The 14437-nt window shown below is 41.1% G+C and overlaps 2 protein-coding genes and 1 pseudogene across 4 annotated transcripts; all 3 read right to left on the reverse strand.

Moving 5' to 3' along the window:
* Positions 1-6946: 6946 nt before the first annotated feature.
* On the reverse strand, positions 6947-9769 carry LOC108817516 (serine carboxypeptidase-like 2; annotated as a pseudogene).
* Positions 9770-9919: 150 nt separating this feature from the next.
* On the reverse strand, positions 9920-12656 carry LOC108817517 (serine carboxypeptidase-like 2). 3 transcript variants are annotated; one of them, XM_018590235.2, is made up of 14 exons: positions 12508-12656; positions 12283-12428; positions 12121-12197; positions 11935-12054; positions 11691-11793; positions 11559-11596; positions 11362-11463; positions 11194-11280; positions 11034-11102; positions 10848-10919; positions 10645-10763; positions 10463-10576; positions 10328-10373; positions 9920-10222 (listed from the first exon to the last, which is right to left on the reverse strand). In XM_018590235.2, exons 1-14 carry the CDS (start codon positions 12654-12656, stop codon positions 10142-10144), a joined length of 1323 nt encoding a protein of 440 aa, XP_018445737.1. In that variant the 3' UTR covers positions 9920-10141. The 3 variants fall into 3 exon arrangements, with proteins under 3 accessions (XP_018445737.1, XP_018445738.1, XP_056846452.1); XM_018590236.2 differs by having other exon boundaries at positions 9920-10217; positions 10324-10373; XM_056990472.1 differs by having other exon boundaries at positions 10848-10934.
* Positions 12657-12792: 136 nt separating this feature from the next.
* Positions 12793-14293, reverse strand: LOC108817519 (uncharacterized). The gene is made up of 5 exons (XM_018590237.2): positions 13949-14293; positions 13611-13753; positions 13355-13542; positions 13160-13273; positions 12793-13061 (listed from the first exon to the last, which is right to left on the reverse strand). Exons 1-5 carry the CDS (start codon positions 14219-14221, stop codon positions 12889-12891), a joined length of 891 nt encoding a protein of 296 aa, XP_018445739.1. The 5' UTR covers positions 14222-14293; the 3' UTR covers positions 12793-12888.
* Positions 14294-14437: the final 144 nt, after the last annotated feature.

Here is a 14437-nt window from a genome sequence, read left to right on the forward strand (position 1 = left end):
AAATGCTTGGAATGTTAATAGTCTTCATCTTTTATCAAATCTGCCTTCGTCACCAAATCTAAAATTACTTTTTAATTGTCCCGCGGTTTCCACGAGCACAATAATTGACATAAGTAAACGGCTATATCATTTATAATCTCAACACGTTAAGTGGACGTCATCATACACTGTAGTGTAAACAACACAAAACAAACCTCAATGGGCTAACAAGATTGATTAAGCGAAGAAACATCAGCTAGGCATCTCTTCGACTTCTTCTCAAGAACGTAAAGCACTACTCTACGGCTACTATAATCCGGATACCACTGTGTTTGTTCCCAGTGGCGGACCTACATGCAGTTTAGGGGGTTCAATTGACACCCCATAAATTTATATTTTCTCCTTATAGCTTATAGATTTATTAAGCTTGAACCCATATGTTTTTGTTTCTGACAATGAATTTTATCTTTTGACACCGGTAATAAATTTTCCTTGTCCGCTACTGTTTGTTCCACACGCCCTGTCGCAAAATGTTTCAGCGCAGTTCTAAGAAGTACTCAAGAACAGCATCTGGCATTAAAAAAAAAAGGATAGCAGCAAAATTAGACATTTTGTACTTGGTTAGGAAGATTGTAGTTTGATCGGAAGGAGCGAAAGAATGATACCATTACGTAGTTCTCCTGATAGGAAGATTGTAGTTTGATCGCCGCAAAGGTGCACAAGCGTTTGGATCAAATGGTGAACAGCCTCGTCGCTGTAGATAACATCTGATCCTAATACTAAAATTGCAGACACAGTAACAGGTGTGAGTGACAATGGTGTGTGTAAAGCAAAAGTGGATGAGATGAAAACTGTCAGAATAAATAAAAAGGCAATCCAAGTCTCATGTTGTTACGGATATGAAAACAATAAAGAAAGGAGGTTCATCCCTAGGGTTACGTCCACGGGCAAAAAGAGTACTTTATTAATTGAGGCGAGTTTTTTTCAGAGTACACTTTGTGCTACAGAATAGGATAAAACGCCCGCTCCATGTCGGGGAGTGCCCATTCCATGTATATGGGAGTGCCTGTATATGGGAACGCCCATTCCCTGCCAGGGATCGCCCGTATAGAGATGAAAGCATAACTTTATTATAGAATGAGATTACAATATATATACAGAGAGCAATAGGAGATTAGGTATAAGAGTTTGACTAATCTATCCTTTACATATATACATCATCTACATGCCCCCTCAAGATGGAGGGAGATGTCTCACTCCAATCTTGTCTGTAAGTTCTTTAAACCGAGGCCGAGAGAGAGGTTTGGTGAGAGCATCAGCTAACTGATCGCGCCAGAGCGGACATTATCCCGAATGAAATGAAAGTCCAAGGCTAGATGTTTCATCTTGGAGTGGAAGACTGGGTTTGCTGAGAGATAGGTGGCTCCAACATTATCACAGTAGACTACCGGTGTCTGCGGCAAAGTAATCCCCAACTCCGTCAACAATGAACAAACCCAGCGGATTTCAGATGCAGTGTTCGCGACAGCTCGGTATTCCGCTTCAGTCGAAGAACGCGCGACGCCGTTTTGCTTCTTGGAGGACCAAGCTATGGGCGTCATGCCGAGATAGAGGACAAACGCGTTGGTGGATACGAAATCGTCGGTGTCGCCGGCCCAATCTGCGTCGGAAAAGGCGTGCAACGTGATAGGTGAGTCTTTGCGTAGGAGAATCCCATGCGTAGGTGTTCCAGCAAGATACCGGAGAATCCTCTTCGCCGCCTGCCAGTGGAGCTCAGTGGGCCTATGCATAAACTGAGACAAACGATTCACGGAGTAGGCGATATCGGGTCTGGTGAAAGCCAAGTATTGCAAGCTGCCAATAACTGCTCTGTATTCGCTGGGATCATCAAGAGAAGTACCCGAAGTGAGCAATAGCTTTGGTGATGTAGCCATGGTGTCGTGACCGTCTTTGCATCAAGCATGTTGGTGCGACCCAGTAAGTCCAGAATGTACTTACGTTGCATCAGATGAAGCCCTTGTGCCGTAGGTATAGCTTCAATACCGAGGAAATATGTGATGTCTGTCGGCTCTTTGAGTGAGAATCTGTTGGATAAGACTGATATGAACTCCATGACAAGAGCTTTGCTACTTCCAGTGACGAGGATATCGTCGACATAAACCAAGCAGTAGAGAACAACTCCTGGTCGTATGTAAATAAAGACCGACGTATCTGCCACGGAATTGTAGAAACCAATGGATGTGAGATAATTTTTCAGTTCTTCATACCAGGCCCGTGGAGCCTGTTTTAAACCGTAGAGAGCCTTGTTGAGACGACAGACATGATCTGGGCGATCTTTATCCACGAACCCAGGTGGCTGAGAGACATAAACTTCATCCGTCAATGTGCCTTGCAAGAACGCATTGTTGACGTCAAATTGTTTGATTGTCCATGACTGAGAAACCGCAACCTGTAAGACGAGACGAATGGTTAAGGACTTCACCACCGGGCTGAATGTTTCTGAGTAATCGACACCGTACTGTTGATTGAACCCGCGAGCCACCCATCTCGACTTGCGCCTGTCAATCTGACCATTAGGTAAATATTTAATAGTATGAATCCATTTTGTTGGAATAACATGTTGATCAGGAGATGGGGGAACCAAGTCATATGTTCTGTTCTGTATCTGGGCATTAATCTCCGCACCCATAGAATTTCTCCACTTCTCATCTCGCAAAGCTTGGGTAAGGGTAGTTGGGATTTGCGGTTTAGAGGGAACGTTGGCGAGGAGTGTGAGTTTGGTTGTTGGTTTGGTGATGTTATTCTTGGCTCGGGTTCTCATAGGGTGGACGTTTGCAGGTATGGGAGTAGGAACTGGTTCGGTTTGAGGGGTAGGTACGGGTGAGGTATCGGTGTTTGGTGGAGAGGGCATTTGATGAGTTGGGCTTGGAGCAGGAGAAGGGGAGTTTTCCGCATGTGCACTACCTGCAGGTCCTGCAGAATTACTTTCCAAATCATTAGATGTGTTACCTGAAGAGAGCACATCATTACCATCATTGTTCATCGGTGAGGATGAAGATGTTGGTTGGTGAGGATCCGAGCTCAGGGGCGGCAGCGACGATGATGCTGATACGAGTGGTGACGGTGACAGAGGACAGGGTACAGTTGTTGTGCGTGTATAGATCGGGTTAGTGGCTTGCTCAGGCTCATCATTAGGTGGGTTTGGTTTTGTCTTGGTGGGGAAGGGAAACTGATCTTCCACAAACTGTACATGGCGCGAAGTGTAAATGCGGCCAGTTGTCTTGTCAAGGCATAAGTATGCACTCTGAGTGAGTGAGTATCCAAGGAACACACAGAGCTGCGACCGTTGTTCCAGTTTGTGAGAGACGTAGGGCCGAAGCCACGGGTAGCATGCACAGCCGAACACACGAAGCTTCTGGTAGTTTGGGTTTTGTTGGAACAGCTTCTGATATGGTGAGGTGTTTTCTAGAACCGCACTTGGTAGCCGATTGATCAGGTACACGGCGGCGGAGAAGGCATATGTCCAGTATGTAGCCGGCATCAAAGCTTGATGAAGTAACGTTAAGCCAGTCTCGACGATGTGACGGTGTTTCCGTTCAGCAATGCCGTTGTGTTCAGGTGTGTGGGGAGGAGAGGTGAGGTGAGAGATGCCATGGGTGGAGAGGAAATGTCGCAGAGCAATGAACTCGCCACCATTATCTGAGTAGAGAGTCATGAGTTTGGTCTGAAAGCGCTTCTCCACAAGAGCTTTGAAAGCTATGAACGTGTCTCGGACTTGAGATTTTTGCTTCAATGGATAGAGCCATGTGTATCTTGTAAAATGGTCAACAAACACAAGATAGTATTTAAAGTTATCCACTGATATAAGAGGAGAGGTCCAGACGTCGGAGTAAACATATTTAAGAGGTTTTTGAGAATGGATTGTGTTGGCATAAAAGGGTAATTTGTGACTTTTATTAATAAGACAATGGGAACAAGGAGATTGTTTATGAGAAGTAGATGAAAGCGGTAAAGAAAAATTTGAAACAAGAGTTTGTAGGACAGAGTTTGACGGGTGGCCAAGGCGAGCATGCCACGACAAGAGGGTGGTTTTGTTTGTAGGTGAGGCGAAGAGGGAAACGGGTCGGGTTTTCTGCACTGGCCACTCGTATAGCTCATCCTTAGTTCTGCCTTGGAGCAACCGGGCCCCCGTGCTGAGATCCTTCACCTGAAAATGAGCAGGAAAGAATTCCACAGAAACCTTATTAGTATTGCACAAACGGTAAACGGAAATAAGGTTTTTATGAAGGTTAGGAACAAAAAGAATATTGTTTAAAGCTAGAGAGCGAGATGGAGTAGTGAGAGATGATGAACCAGTGTGCGAAATAGGAAGACCCGAACCATCAGCAATGACCACTTCTTCACCACCATTGTAGGGTTGATGCAAGGACAGGTTGTTGAGATCAGTGGTCAAGTGATGAGTGGCTCCACTGTCAAGTATCCAGTTGTTCGGATTGTACGCCATGGCTGCCATATTCGCACGAGGTTACCATGGAGCTGGTGACAATGGATACTGACTTGGAGCATTGTTCGCCGTCTGGAACTGAGAGAAACGCCTTGCGCTATGACCAAAGACCCTGCAGATTTGACACTTTCCTTGATACCCACGTGGACCCATATCTTGACATGGTTGAAAGTGTTGTTGTTGCTGCCATGTTTGAGAATTGCGACTGCTTTGGTTGCCTTGATTGCGAGGCTGGCCACGATTGTTGCTGGGGTAGGTGTTGTTTCTGCTGCTGTTGTTGTTATTGTAAGGGCGGTAACTTGCAGCATTTGCAGAGACGGGCAGAGGAGACACCGGTGGCGTTATTGACTGGAGGCGAACCTCATGGTTGAGTAGCTTCTCATGAACCTCAGTGAGAGAGGGAGGCACGTCACGGCTCTGGATGTGATCAGCAACGAGTTTGTAGTCGTCAGATAACCCGTCAATGATATGCTCAATTTGATCTTCGAGATCAATAGCTTTGCCAAGAAGCGCCAGCTGATCAAATCTTGTCGTAAAGCCTTGTAGGTACTCATCAATCGACTTGGTAGCCTTCTTCCATTGTTTGATCTGCTGGCGAAGTTGCTGGATGTGGCCCCTGCTTGGTTTCGCATATGTGGCAGAGAGTTTCTCCCATATCTCAGCCGAGGTGGACGCCGTAGCAAGAATCGGTTGGATGGAGACCGTGATAGCCCCGAGCAAAGCACTATAGAGTAGCTGGTCCTGTCGTTGATAAGAGGTGAACGCAGGATTGAGAGCAACGACCCCATCTGTGGTGATCGTTGGAGGAGGAACCTGGATCGTTCCATCGATGTATTGTGCGAGCCCGTAGCCGTTGAGCAACGCATGAATCTGGCGGCTCCACATTAGGAAGTTAGAGCCGGAGAGTTTCGTCACATTTGACATGTTGACGTTGAGGATATTGCCGGATTCGAGAGTAATAGTTTCAGAGAGTGCAGGAGACGCCATTGTTACACGAGAAAGAAGAAGAAAGAGATGACGTAAAAGAGAGAGGCGGCTGGATTTAATTTAGGTCTTAGAACCGTAACAGCTCTGATACCATATAGAGATGAAAGCATAACTTTATTATAGAATGAGATTACAATATATATACAGAGAGCAATAGGAGATTAGGTATAAGAGTTTGACTAATCTATCCTTTACATATATACATCATCTACAGCCCGATCCATGACACTTGGATCACCCGATATTTGCCAACTCTCAGATTCAAGGTATATTTCAACACATCTCTACATTGACTTCCATAATCAGATGTACCAGACTCTCTTTGCCTCAAATGTTTTCACGAACTCAGATGTCAGATATCCCGTCGGACCAGATGCACTTGGGCCAGATGCTCTTTCGAGCCAGACGCTCCTTAGGGCCAAACGCCCATTAGGGCCACATTAACAGTTTGAGATGTTCGACAAATCAAGACAATGCTTGAACTTTCTGTGAGGAACCGGCGCAGGATTATCAGCTGTTCCTACCTTCTTCATTTCAATCTTCTTATCATCTCTCAGAAAATAGTATCTTACATCAATATGATTGGTTCTCTCATGTTGAACCTGATCTTTGACTAAACAAATAGCACTCAAGCTATCACAGAACACAGTAGTCTGATCATGATGAAGATCAAGATCACTGACCAATCTTCTCAACCATATTACCTCCTTAGCAGTTTTTGTCAATGCTATATACTCTGCCTTAGTAGTAGATAAAGTAACCGTCGACTGCAAAGTCTTTTTCCAACTCATAACAGAACTACCCAAAGTAAATACATAACCAGTCATAGATTTCTTACTGTCCACATCTCTTGCATAATTTAAATCAGAATACACTGTAACCAGTCTCAGAGATCCTTGTCTCTATAAACAAGACCGATATACCCTTAAGGTACCGGAAAATCCTCTTCACTGTGATCCAATGATCCTTTCGTGGCTGAACCATGAACCATGAACCAATGTAGCTTCATTGACGAGAAACAGTAACCTACTTAGATTTCAACACGGATTTGATCAACCACAACAAAGAAGAGAAAACAAACCCCTCAAAGGGAAGGGGGCCTTCAAAACCAGGACAATAGATGCAGAATCAGCATCATGAATCAACAAGACCAGTTGAAGAAGCAGAAGCAGAGATTTCATAACAGAGGAAACGTAGTCTTTAGCCATTAGTTCTTCAAGCTTCAGAAAGTCAATGGCCTTAAAGGACTGGACATGATTGTATCTATATACTAAAAACAAAACAAAAGTCGCTGCCCACTCTTCATGTCTCAAAGATTGGAATCATCACCGAACCTGTTACATTATTTTTAATCTGAACATCGCGTGCCTGATCTTCAAATCGTATACAGTTTACTAGTGTTCATAGAATACAAAACTACTTGTTTATTGTCCTTGCGCTTGTCATGAGCATTAAAAACAAATTTTATTTTCAAACAAAGTGAAATTTTATCTTATAATAAATATAGAGATTGTCAATATGTTAAGTGGGCACCTCGTGCTCACACAAACAGAACCTCAATGGTTACAGGTAGATATATACCAAATCATATGCGTATACAGAGGTTGTTTAAATATGTGGAAGTTTAAGTTTTTTACAGAGGTTGGCCACCGATCCACCTTTGAAACATGATAAAGCTTTCCTCTGGTTTATACTCTGCTGTGTGCCCACCTCCCTGTACTCAAAAACCCACAATTCAATTAAGTTAAAACCGCAGTGGATATGTCTAGTGGAAAAGAACATAAAATTTAAAAGAGATATAAGAAAGACTTGCTTTGATAGTAGCAAACGTCATATTATTTGCATAAGTTCTTGTATATCTGCCAAGAAGAAGCAAGGTTTATCTCAGAGGTGGGCTCTCTAACAAAAAGAATAAAAAAAAAAAAGTAAAATACCCGGCGATTTCATTGTTGATCAGCCATGGCCTCTGGTCCTCAATTACAGAATAGTTGAGAGATTTTATCCAAGCATCAGTTCCAAGGTAAGGTATTGCCATGTCCTGATCACCACTGTTCACACAAAATCCCCATAAAGTTTTGGATCTTGGTGGGGTATTAACAAGTTAAACAATCACCTGAAGATGAGAGAACGATAGCCACTGATGCTGTTATCCATATGGTAAGGTACACTACTTAAAATGTCTTTAATGTAAGGAATATCGAATTTACATCGTACCCATTTCCCTATGCTCCCCTGCAAATCATAGATCCTCTTACACACTTTGACAGTGTTCCTTTACCCAAAAAACTTAAAATGAACTTGTATTATCTACCTCATAGATATGAAGAGCTTTGCGTACGCGTTCGTCATTGGCCCAGTAGCTAGCTAATAAATACCTATAGATCTGCATACATATATATATTTTTTTTTTCCTCAATGGTTTAACTGTAAAAAAAAGATTGTTAAGATGTGTATTACTTACATAGCAATCTGGTGTTTCAGTTTCGCACAAATGGTTCTGATATAAGAAATGGGTCTACTGTCTTTGTAAACTATAAAGAAACCACAAGAGGTCTGAGTTGAGCGATGATCTTTTTTACTAAAACCATTCACAAGTGTGTGTACCTTGTTATATTCTTCAACGAGTTTCAAGCATTCTGTGTTACGTGGATCCACATTCATATATTTTCCTTCGCAGATTCTCTCCAGCGACTGTTAAGGAAAAAAAGATTTGAAACATGAATGAAGCCAAGGCAAACTTTCATGATGTTTCTTCATACCTCGTAAAGGTCATCAGAGATCAGTTCCATTTCATGAGCAAATGGAATGCGGCTGTTCCAATCAATTTCGAGTTCTGTGCTCGGGTTACCTAGGAGATACCCCTGTTTTTTTTTTGGGTCAGTGTACACAAGGACGAAAACTATCAGTTTTTAAAAGCTTTGGCATATCTCATACAAGAAGCAACATATACCAGACACACCTGAAGATTTATGGGAGGTTTGCAGCATTGTTGATTGCAAGTATCATCCATCATATTTCCTCTGTTTCCATAAATACCTTTAGAGATTTCTTGAACGAGAGGGGGAACAATCTTGCCGGAATAAGAATCCCCACCGACATAGAAAGGGTTTGGAATAAACTCTTCATGCTTACCTAGCCACTGCACAACAACATGAAAAAAAAAGAAGCTTCTAAATTCTACACTCCAAAATGTGAACATATTTTAAGAGGCTTGTCATTAGTTTACCTTTTCAAGAAACTCATGGATCCGTTTGGCCTCTCTTGAATCACTTGGTTTATCAACAACTTGAGTTGAGAAGGAGAAGCCAGTTCCAACAGGCTGATCCAAAAATATAATGCTTGAAATCTGAGGAAAATGATAAAAAATAATTGGTCAACGGGTATTGAGATGGTCATATAAATAAATCACCTTTATGTGTTACCTTAGTCCATGAATATGTAGTAGAGATCAAAGAAGGCAGAGTTCCATTGTACACCCCAAGCTTCATAGTCAGAGGCCCTGCTCATCATGTACAATTAAAACAAAGTAATGAAGAAAATGAGTTTATGTCTTAGAATTTCACCGTTCTCAAAAAGAAGACCATGGATGGAAGAGCAGCCAGGTCCACCACTTAGCCAGAGAAGAAGAGGGTCCTCTTCAGGGTTCCTCTCGGACTTGATGAAGTAGTAGAACAATTGCACTTCCTCCTCCTCACCAACACCAATGTAACTTCGTTCACAAGAAATAATAAACTACTAAGAGTCAACACAGATTTAATTAGACACAACCAGAAGATAAAACCAACCCAGTTTCGAGTTCAAAGGGAAGAGGGCCTTCAAAACCAGGGAGAAACTTGACGATAGAGGCAGAAACAGCATGTTGCTGACTCAAGAAGACAAGAATCAGAAGCAGATATTTCAGAACAAAGGAAGCGTAGTCCTTAGCCATTCGTTTTCAGTTTCAGAAAGTCAATAGCCTTGAAGGAATGGACAATGATTGGATCTTTATACAAAAACGTCACTGCATCTTTTATTAACCTCGGCTTCATCACCCAACTTGTCACCTTTTTTCTTATGTGAAACTTTCCTGTTTGATCTTCGAATAGTATATAATAATGTTTACAGAATACAAAATTGCTATTTGTAACAAAGTCATCTTTTTATAATTTAAAATACTCTTATTCCAATGTGGTGCGTCATCAGACACTGTAAACAAAACAAACCTCAATGGCCAACAAGATTTGATTAAGTGAAGAAATCATCAGCGATGCATCTCTTCGACTTCTTTTCAAGAACGTAAAGCACTACTTTTTAAAACCAGGAAGAAACTGACGATAGAAGCAGAATCAGTATCATGAATCAAGAAGTCAAGTTGAAGAAGCAGAAGAAGAGATTTCAGAACACAGAAAACCATTAGTTATTCAGAGTATCAGAAAGTCAATAGCCTTGAAGGACTGGACAAGGATGAGATGATCTTATATACTATAACGTTCAAATCATATAAAATAAATATAACAGAACACAAAATTACTTGTTAATTGTCCTTGCAGCTTGTCGTAACCACAAAAACAATTTTATTTTTTCAAATATAAAGTAAATCTTCATCACACACACAAACGGAACATCAATAGTTACAGGTAGATACCAAATCATGAACTTATACAGAGCTTGTTTAAAATATGGGGAACCTGTTTACAGAGGTAGGCCACTGATCCATCTTTGAAACAAAACAGAGCTTTCCTCTGGTCTAAACTCTGGAGTGTGTCCACCTCCCTGTAATAATAATAAAAAAAAAACACAACTTGGAAAGTTAAAACTACAGTAAAATATCGAGCGGAAAGAACAGAAAATATCAAGAAATAAGTAGGAAAGACTTGCTTTGATAGTAGCAAATGTCATATTATTCGCGTAAGTTCTTGTATATCTGCAAAGAAAAGGCAAGATTAACTTTGAGGTGACTCTAATAAAAAAAACGAATAAACAGGAAGAAAAAAAAAAAAATCAGAATAGTACCCAGCAAGTTTACGATTGATCATCCATGGCCTCCAGTCATCAATAACCGAATAGTTGAGAGATCTTATCCAAGCTTGAGTCGCAAGGTAAGGCACTCCCAAATCGTGATCACCACTGTTCACGCAAAACCACATAAAGTTTTGAAACTTGGTGGGAAGAAAAACAAAAAATTGAAGTCTGACCTGAAGATGAGAGAACGATAGCCATCGATGCTGTTATCAACATGGTAAGGTACACTACTTATAATGTCGTGAGTGTATGGAACAGCCAAATTACATCGTATCCATCTCCCTATACTCTCCTGCAATTATAGATCTTCTTAAAAAACTTGAAAGCGTTTCTTTATCAACAAAGACCATGAAATGAACTTTGTCTTATATTTTACCTTATAGATTTGAAGAGCTTTGCGTACGCTTTCGTCATTGGCCCAGTAGGTAGCTAGCAGATACCTATAATCCTGCAAAAGCAACCTCTTATATATATATATATATATATATATATATATATATATATATTTATTTCCTGAATGGTTTAATGGTAAAGAGAGAGAGTTAAGATATGTGTTACTTACATAGCAGTCTGGAGTTTCAATTTCACACAATGGTTCTAATATAAGATTTTGGTATACTGTCTTTGTACACTAAAAAGAAACCACAAAAGGTCTGAACTGAGTGATGATCTTTTAAAAAGCAGACACCACATCAACCGAAATCATTCAAGAGTGTGTGTACCTTGTTGTATTCTTCAAGGAGTTTCAAGCATTCTGTGTTACGTGGATCAACATTTACATATGTTCCTTTGCAGATTATCTTCAGTGACTGCAAAAAGAAAAAAGAAAAAAACACTAATTGAATTGCATTGTTGGAACAAGAAACAAATGCAAACTCCATGCTTCATACCTCGTAGAGCTCATCAGATATCAGTGCCATTCCATGAGCAAATGGAATGCGGCTGTTCAAATCAATTTCGAATTCTGTTAGCGGGTTACCGAGCACATACCCCTGTTATTGGTCAGTGTAACAAGGTTGGAAATTATTAGTTTTTAATGCTTTTGGCATATCTCATTCATACAAGAAGCAACAAAATACCGACTAACCTGAAGATTTATTGGAAGTTTGCAACATTGATAATTGCCTGTATCATACATACATACATCATGTTTCCTCTGTTATAAAAAGTTGACTGAGAAAGGGGCTTGAGGATTGATATCACAAAACCCAATACATACCTTTAGAGATTTCTTGAACAAGCGCAGGAACAACCTTACCGGAATAAGAATCCCCGCCAACATAGAAAGGGTTGGAAATGAACTCTTCGTGCTTACCTAGCCACTGCACAACCACCATGAAAAAAAAAAAATAGAAGGAAATTAAGCTTCTTCTAACTTCTATGCACAAAGAAAGGGTGTTGTTTTGTTATTTAGTTTGGGCTCATATTTCAAGAGAAAGAATTATATTTTTTCATTAATTTACCTTTCGAATAAACTCATGGATCCGTTTGGCCTCTCCTGAATCGCTCGGTGTGTCAACAAGTTGAGTTGAGAAGGAGAAACCAGTTCCAACAGGTTGATCCAAGTATATAATGCTCGAAGTCTGTGGAAAAATGATATGTATTGAGATGGTCATATATAAATATATTAATCACTTTTTGTGTCCTACCTTAGTCCATGAATATGTAGTAGAGACCAAGGAAGGCAGAGTTCCATTGTACTCCTCAAGCTTCATAGTCAAAGGCCCTGATCATCATCATTTATAGAATTAAAACTGAGTAATCGGAGACGCATAAGAACTGAGTTTTATCATTGTCTTTTAGATTTTCACCATTTTCAAAAAGAAGACCAGAGATGGAAGAACAGCCAGGTCCTCCACTTAGCCAGAGAAAAAGAGGGTCTTCTTCAGGGTTCCTCTCAGACTTGATGAAATAGTAGAACAATTGCACTTCCTCCTCCTCACCAACACCGATGTAACTTCATTAACAAGAACACAATAACCTACTTAGATTTCAACACAGATTTGATCAACCACAACAAAGAAGAGAAAACAAACCCTGTTTCGAGTTCAAAGGGAAGAGGGCCTTCAAAACCAGGAAGAAACTTAACGATAGAGGCAGAATCAGCATGTTGCTGACTCAAGAAGACAAGAATCAGAAGCAGAATCAGCGATTTCAGAACAGATGAAACGTGGTCGTTAGCCATTCTTTTTTAAGTGAATGGTCCTTTAGTGTCGATACAAAATATGTGGAATGTTATACTGTTGGTCTTTTATTAAAGTCTGCCTTCGTCACCAAATCTAAAAATTCCTACCTAATTGTCCCGATCACAATAATTAGAATAAGTAAACAGCCATATCGTTTATAATATCTCAACACGTTAAGTGGTACGTCATCATACACTGTAGTGTAAACAAAACAAAACAAACCTCAATGGGCTAACAAGATTGATTAAGCGAAGAAACATCAGCGAGGCATCTCTTCGACTTCTTCTCAAGAACGTAAAGCACTACTCTACGGCTGCGATAATCCGGATGCCACTGTGTTTGTTCCACACGCCCTATCGCAAAATGTTTCAGCGCAGATTCTAAGAAGTACTCAAGAACAGCATCTGGCATTAAAAAGAAAAGGGATAGCAGCGAAATTAGACATTTTGTACTTTGTTAGGAAGATTGTAGTTTGTGAAAGGAAGGAGCGAAAGAATGATACCATTCCGTAGTTCTCCTGATAGGAAGATTGTAGTTTGATCGCCGCAGAGTTGCACAAGCGTTTGGATCAAATGGTGAACAGCTTCTTCGCTGTAGATAACATCTGAGCCCAATACTACAAGTGCAAAGACAGTAACAGGTGTGAGTGACAATGGTGTGGTCTAAAAGCAAAAGTGGATGAGATGAAAACGGGTACCGTAATCAGGGAACGGTTCAATCAAATCTGGATCAGGGTCATCTCCCCAAACAAGTTCCTGCACAACAGCAGATCCCCTTGTGTTACCACCACGTTGCAGATTGGTATCGACGTTCTTCTTAAGTAGCCTCAGTCTATCCGGGAGATCAGTGAGTACAACATTCCCTCCCAAAAGCGCTGCGACACAACTGATACAAACCAACTTAATGTTTTACAACACAGTACTCGTAGACAAAGGTTTGCACTTTTTGCTTACCCAACTAAGCCACAACCAGAACCCAGCTCAACGATCTTCTTGGCTTCAAGAGAAAGAAGCTTGGAATCAACAGAGTGCTCCAAGAACTTCCCTAACACCACTCCACTGTCCCACATCACTGACCCCGTTACTCCAGGCGTGTTCTTTTACATCCCAATATACAACATGAGAGAGAGTTCAAACCCGTTTCATGATCATGTTACATCACTTGGTTCAAATGCTATGGTAAAAGCCACTAACACACAAAAGCTGCATATCTATCAAGACTAATAATAACATAACACTCACACGTTAAATTACAAATGTTAAAACCCTAAAGTTGACATCTTTGTGGTTACCAGTGAACACGGAGACTGGAGAATAGAGAGGGAGTGACCACAAGCGTCGAGACGCAGCTCAAGAGAAGACTGTGAAACTAAGGTGTTTGGAGCAAACGATGTTGGCCCTTGAATTGCCCATATGATCATTATCTCGGCCGCCGCCAAATCCGAATCGGATTCCGAGTCTGAAGTCGGAAACCCACCGACGGCTATCACATCTCCGCCGTAGCCACTCATACGTCGTATCTCCTCCACCGTATCTTCTCCTTTGCTTGCTTCCTCCTCTCCCATTTTTTCGAAATCCTACACGCGCCGCCGTATTGACTCTCTCCGGCATTGACGAAGAACCAAACAGTCCCCTGACAATCAGGGCGCTTTATAGTTAAATACAAGATAGTTTTGGGGTTTATTAACAATGAACCAATTTTCTTGCGTTTTCTCATATTTACCTCAAAGTTCCATAAAGTGTCTAATTAACCCAATGATCAAGCAAGCTTTCATGATACA

This window comes from Raphanus sativus, chromosome 7 (genome assembly GCF_000801105.2).
Source record: "Raphanus sativus cultivar WK10039 chromosome 7, ASM80110v3, whole genome shotgun sequence".
Lineage (NCBI taxonomy): Eukaryota > Viridiplantae > Streptophyta > Magnoliopsida > Brassicales > Brassicaceae > Raphanus > Raphanus sativus.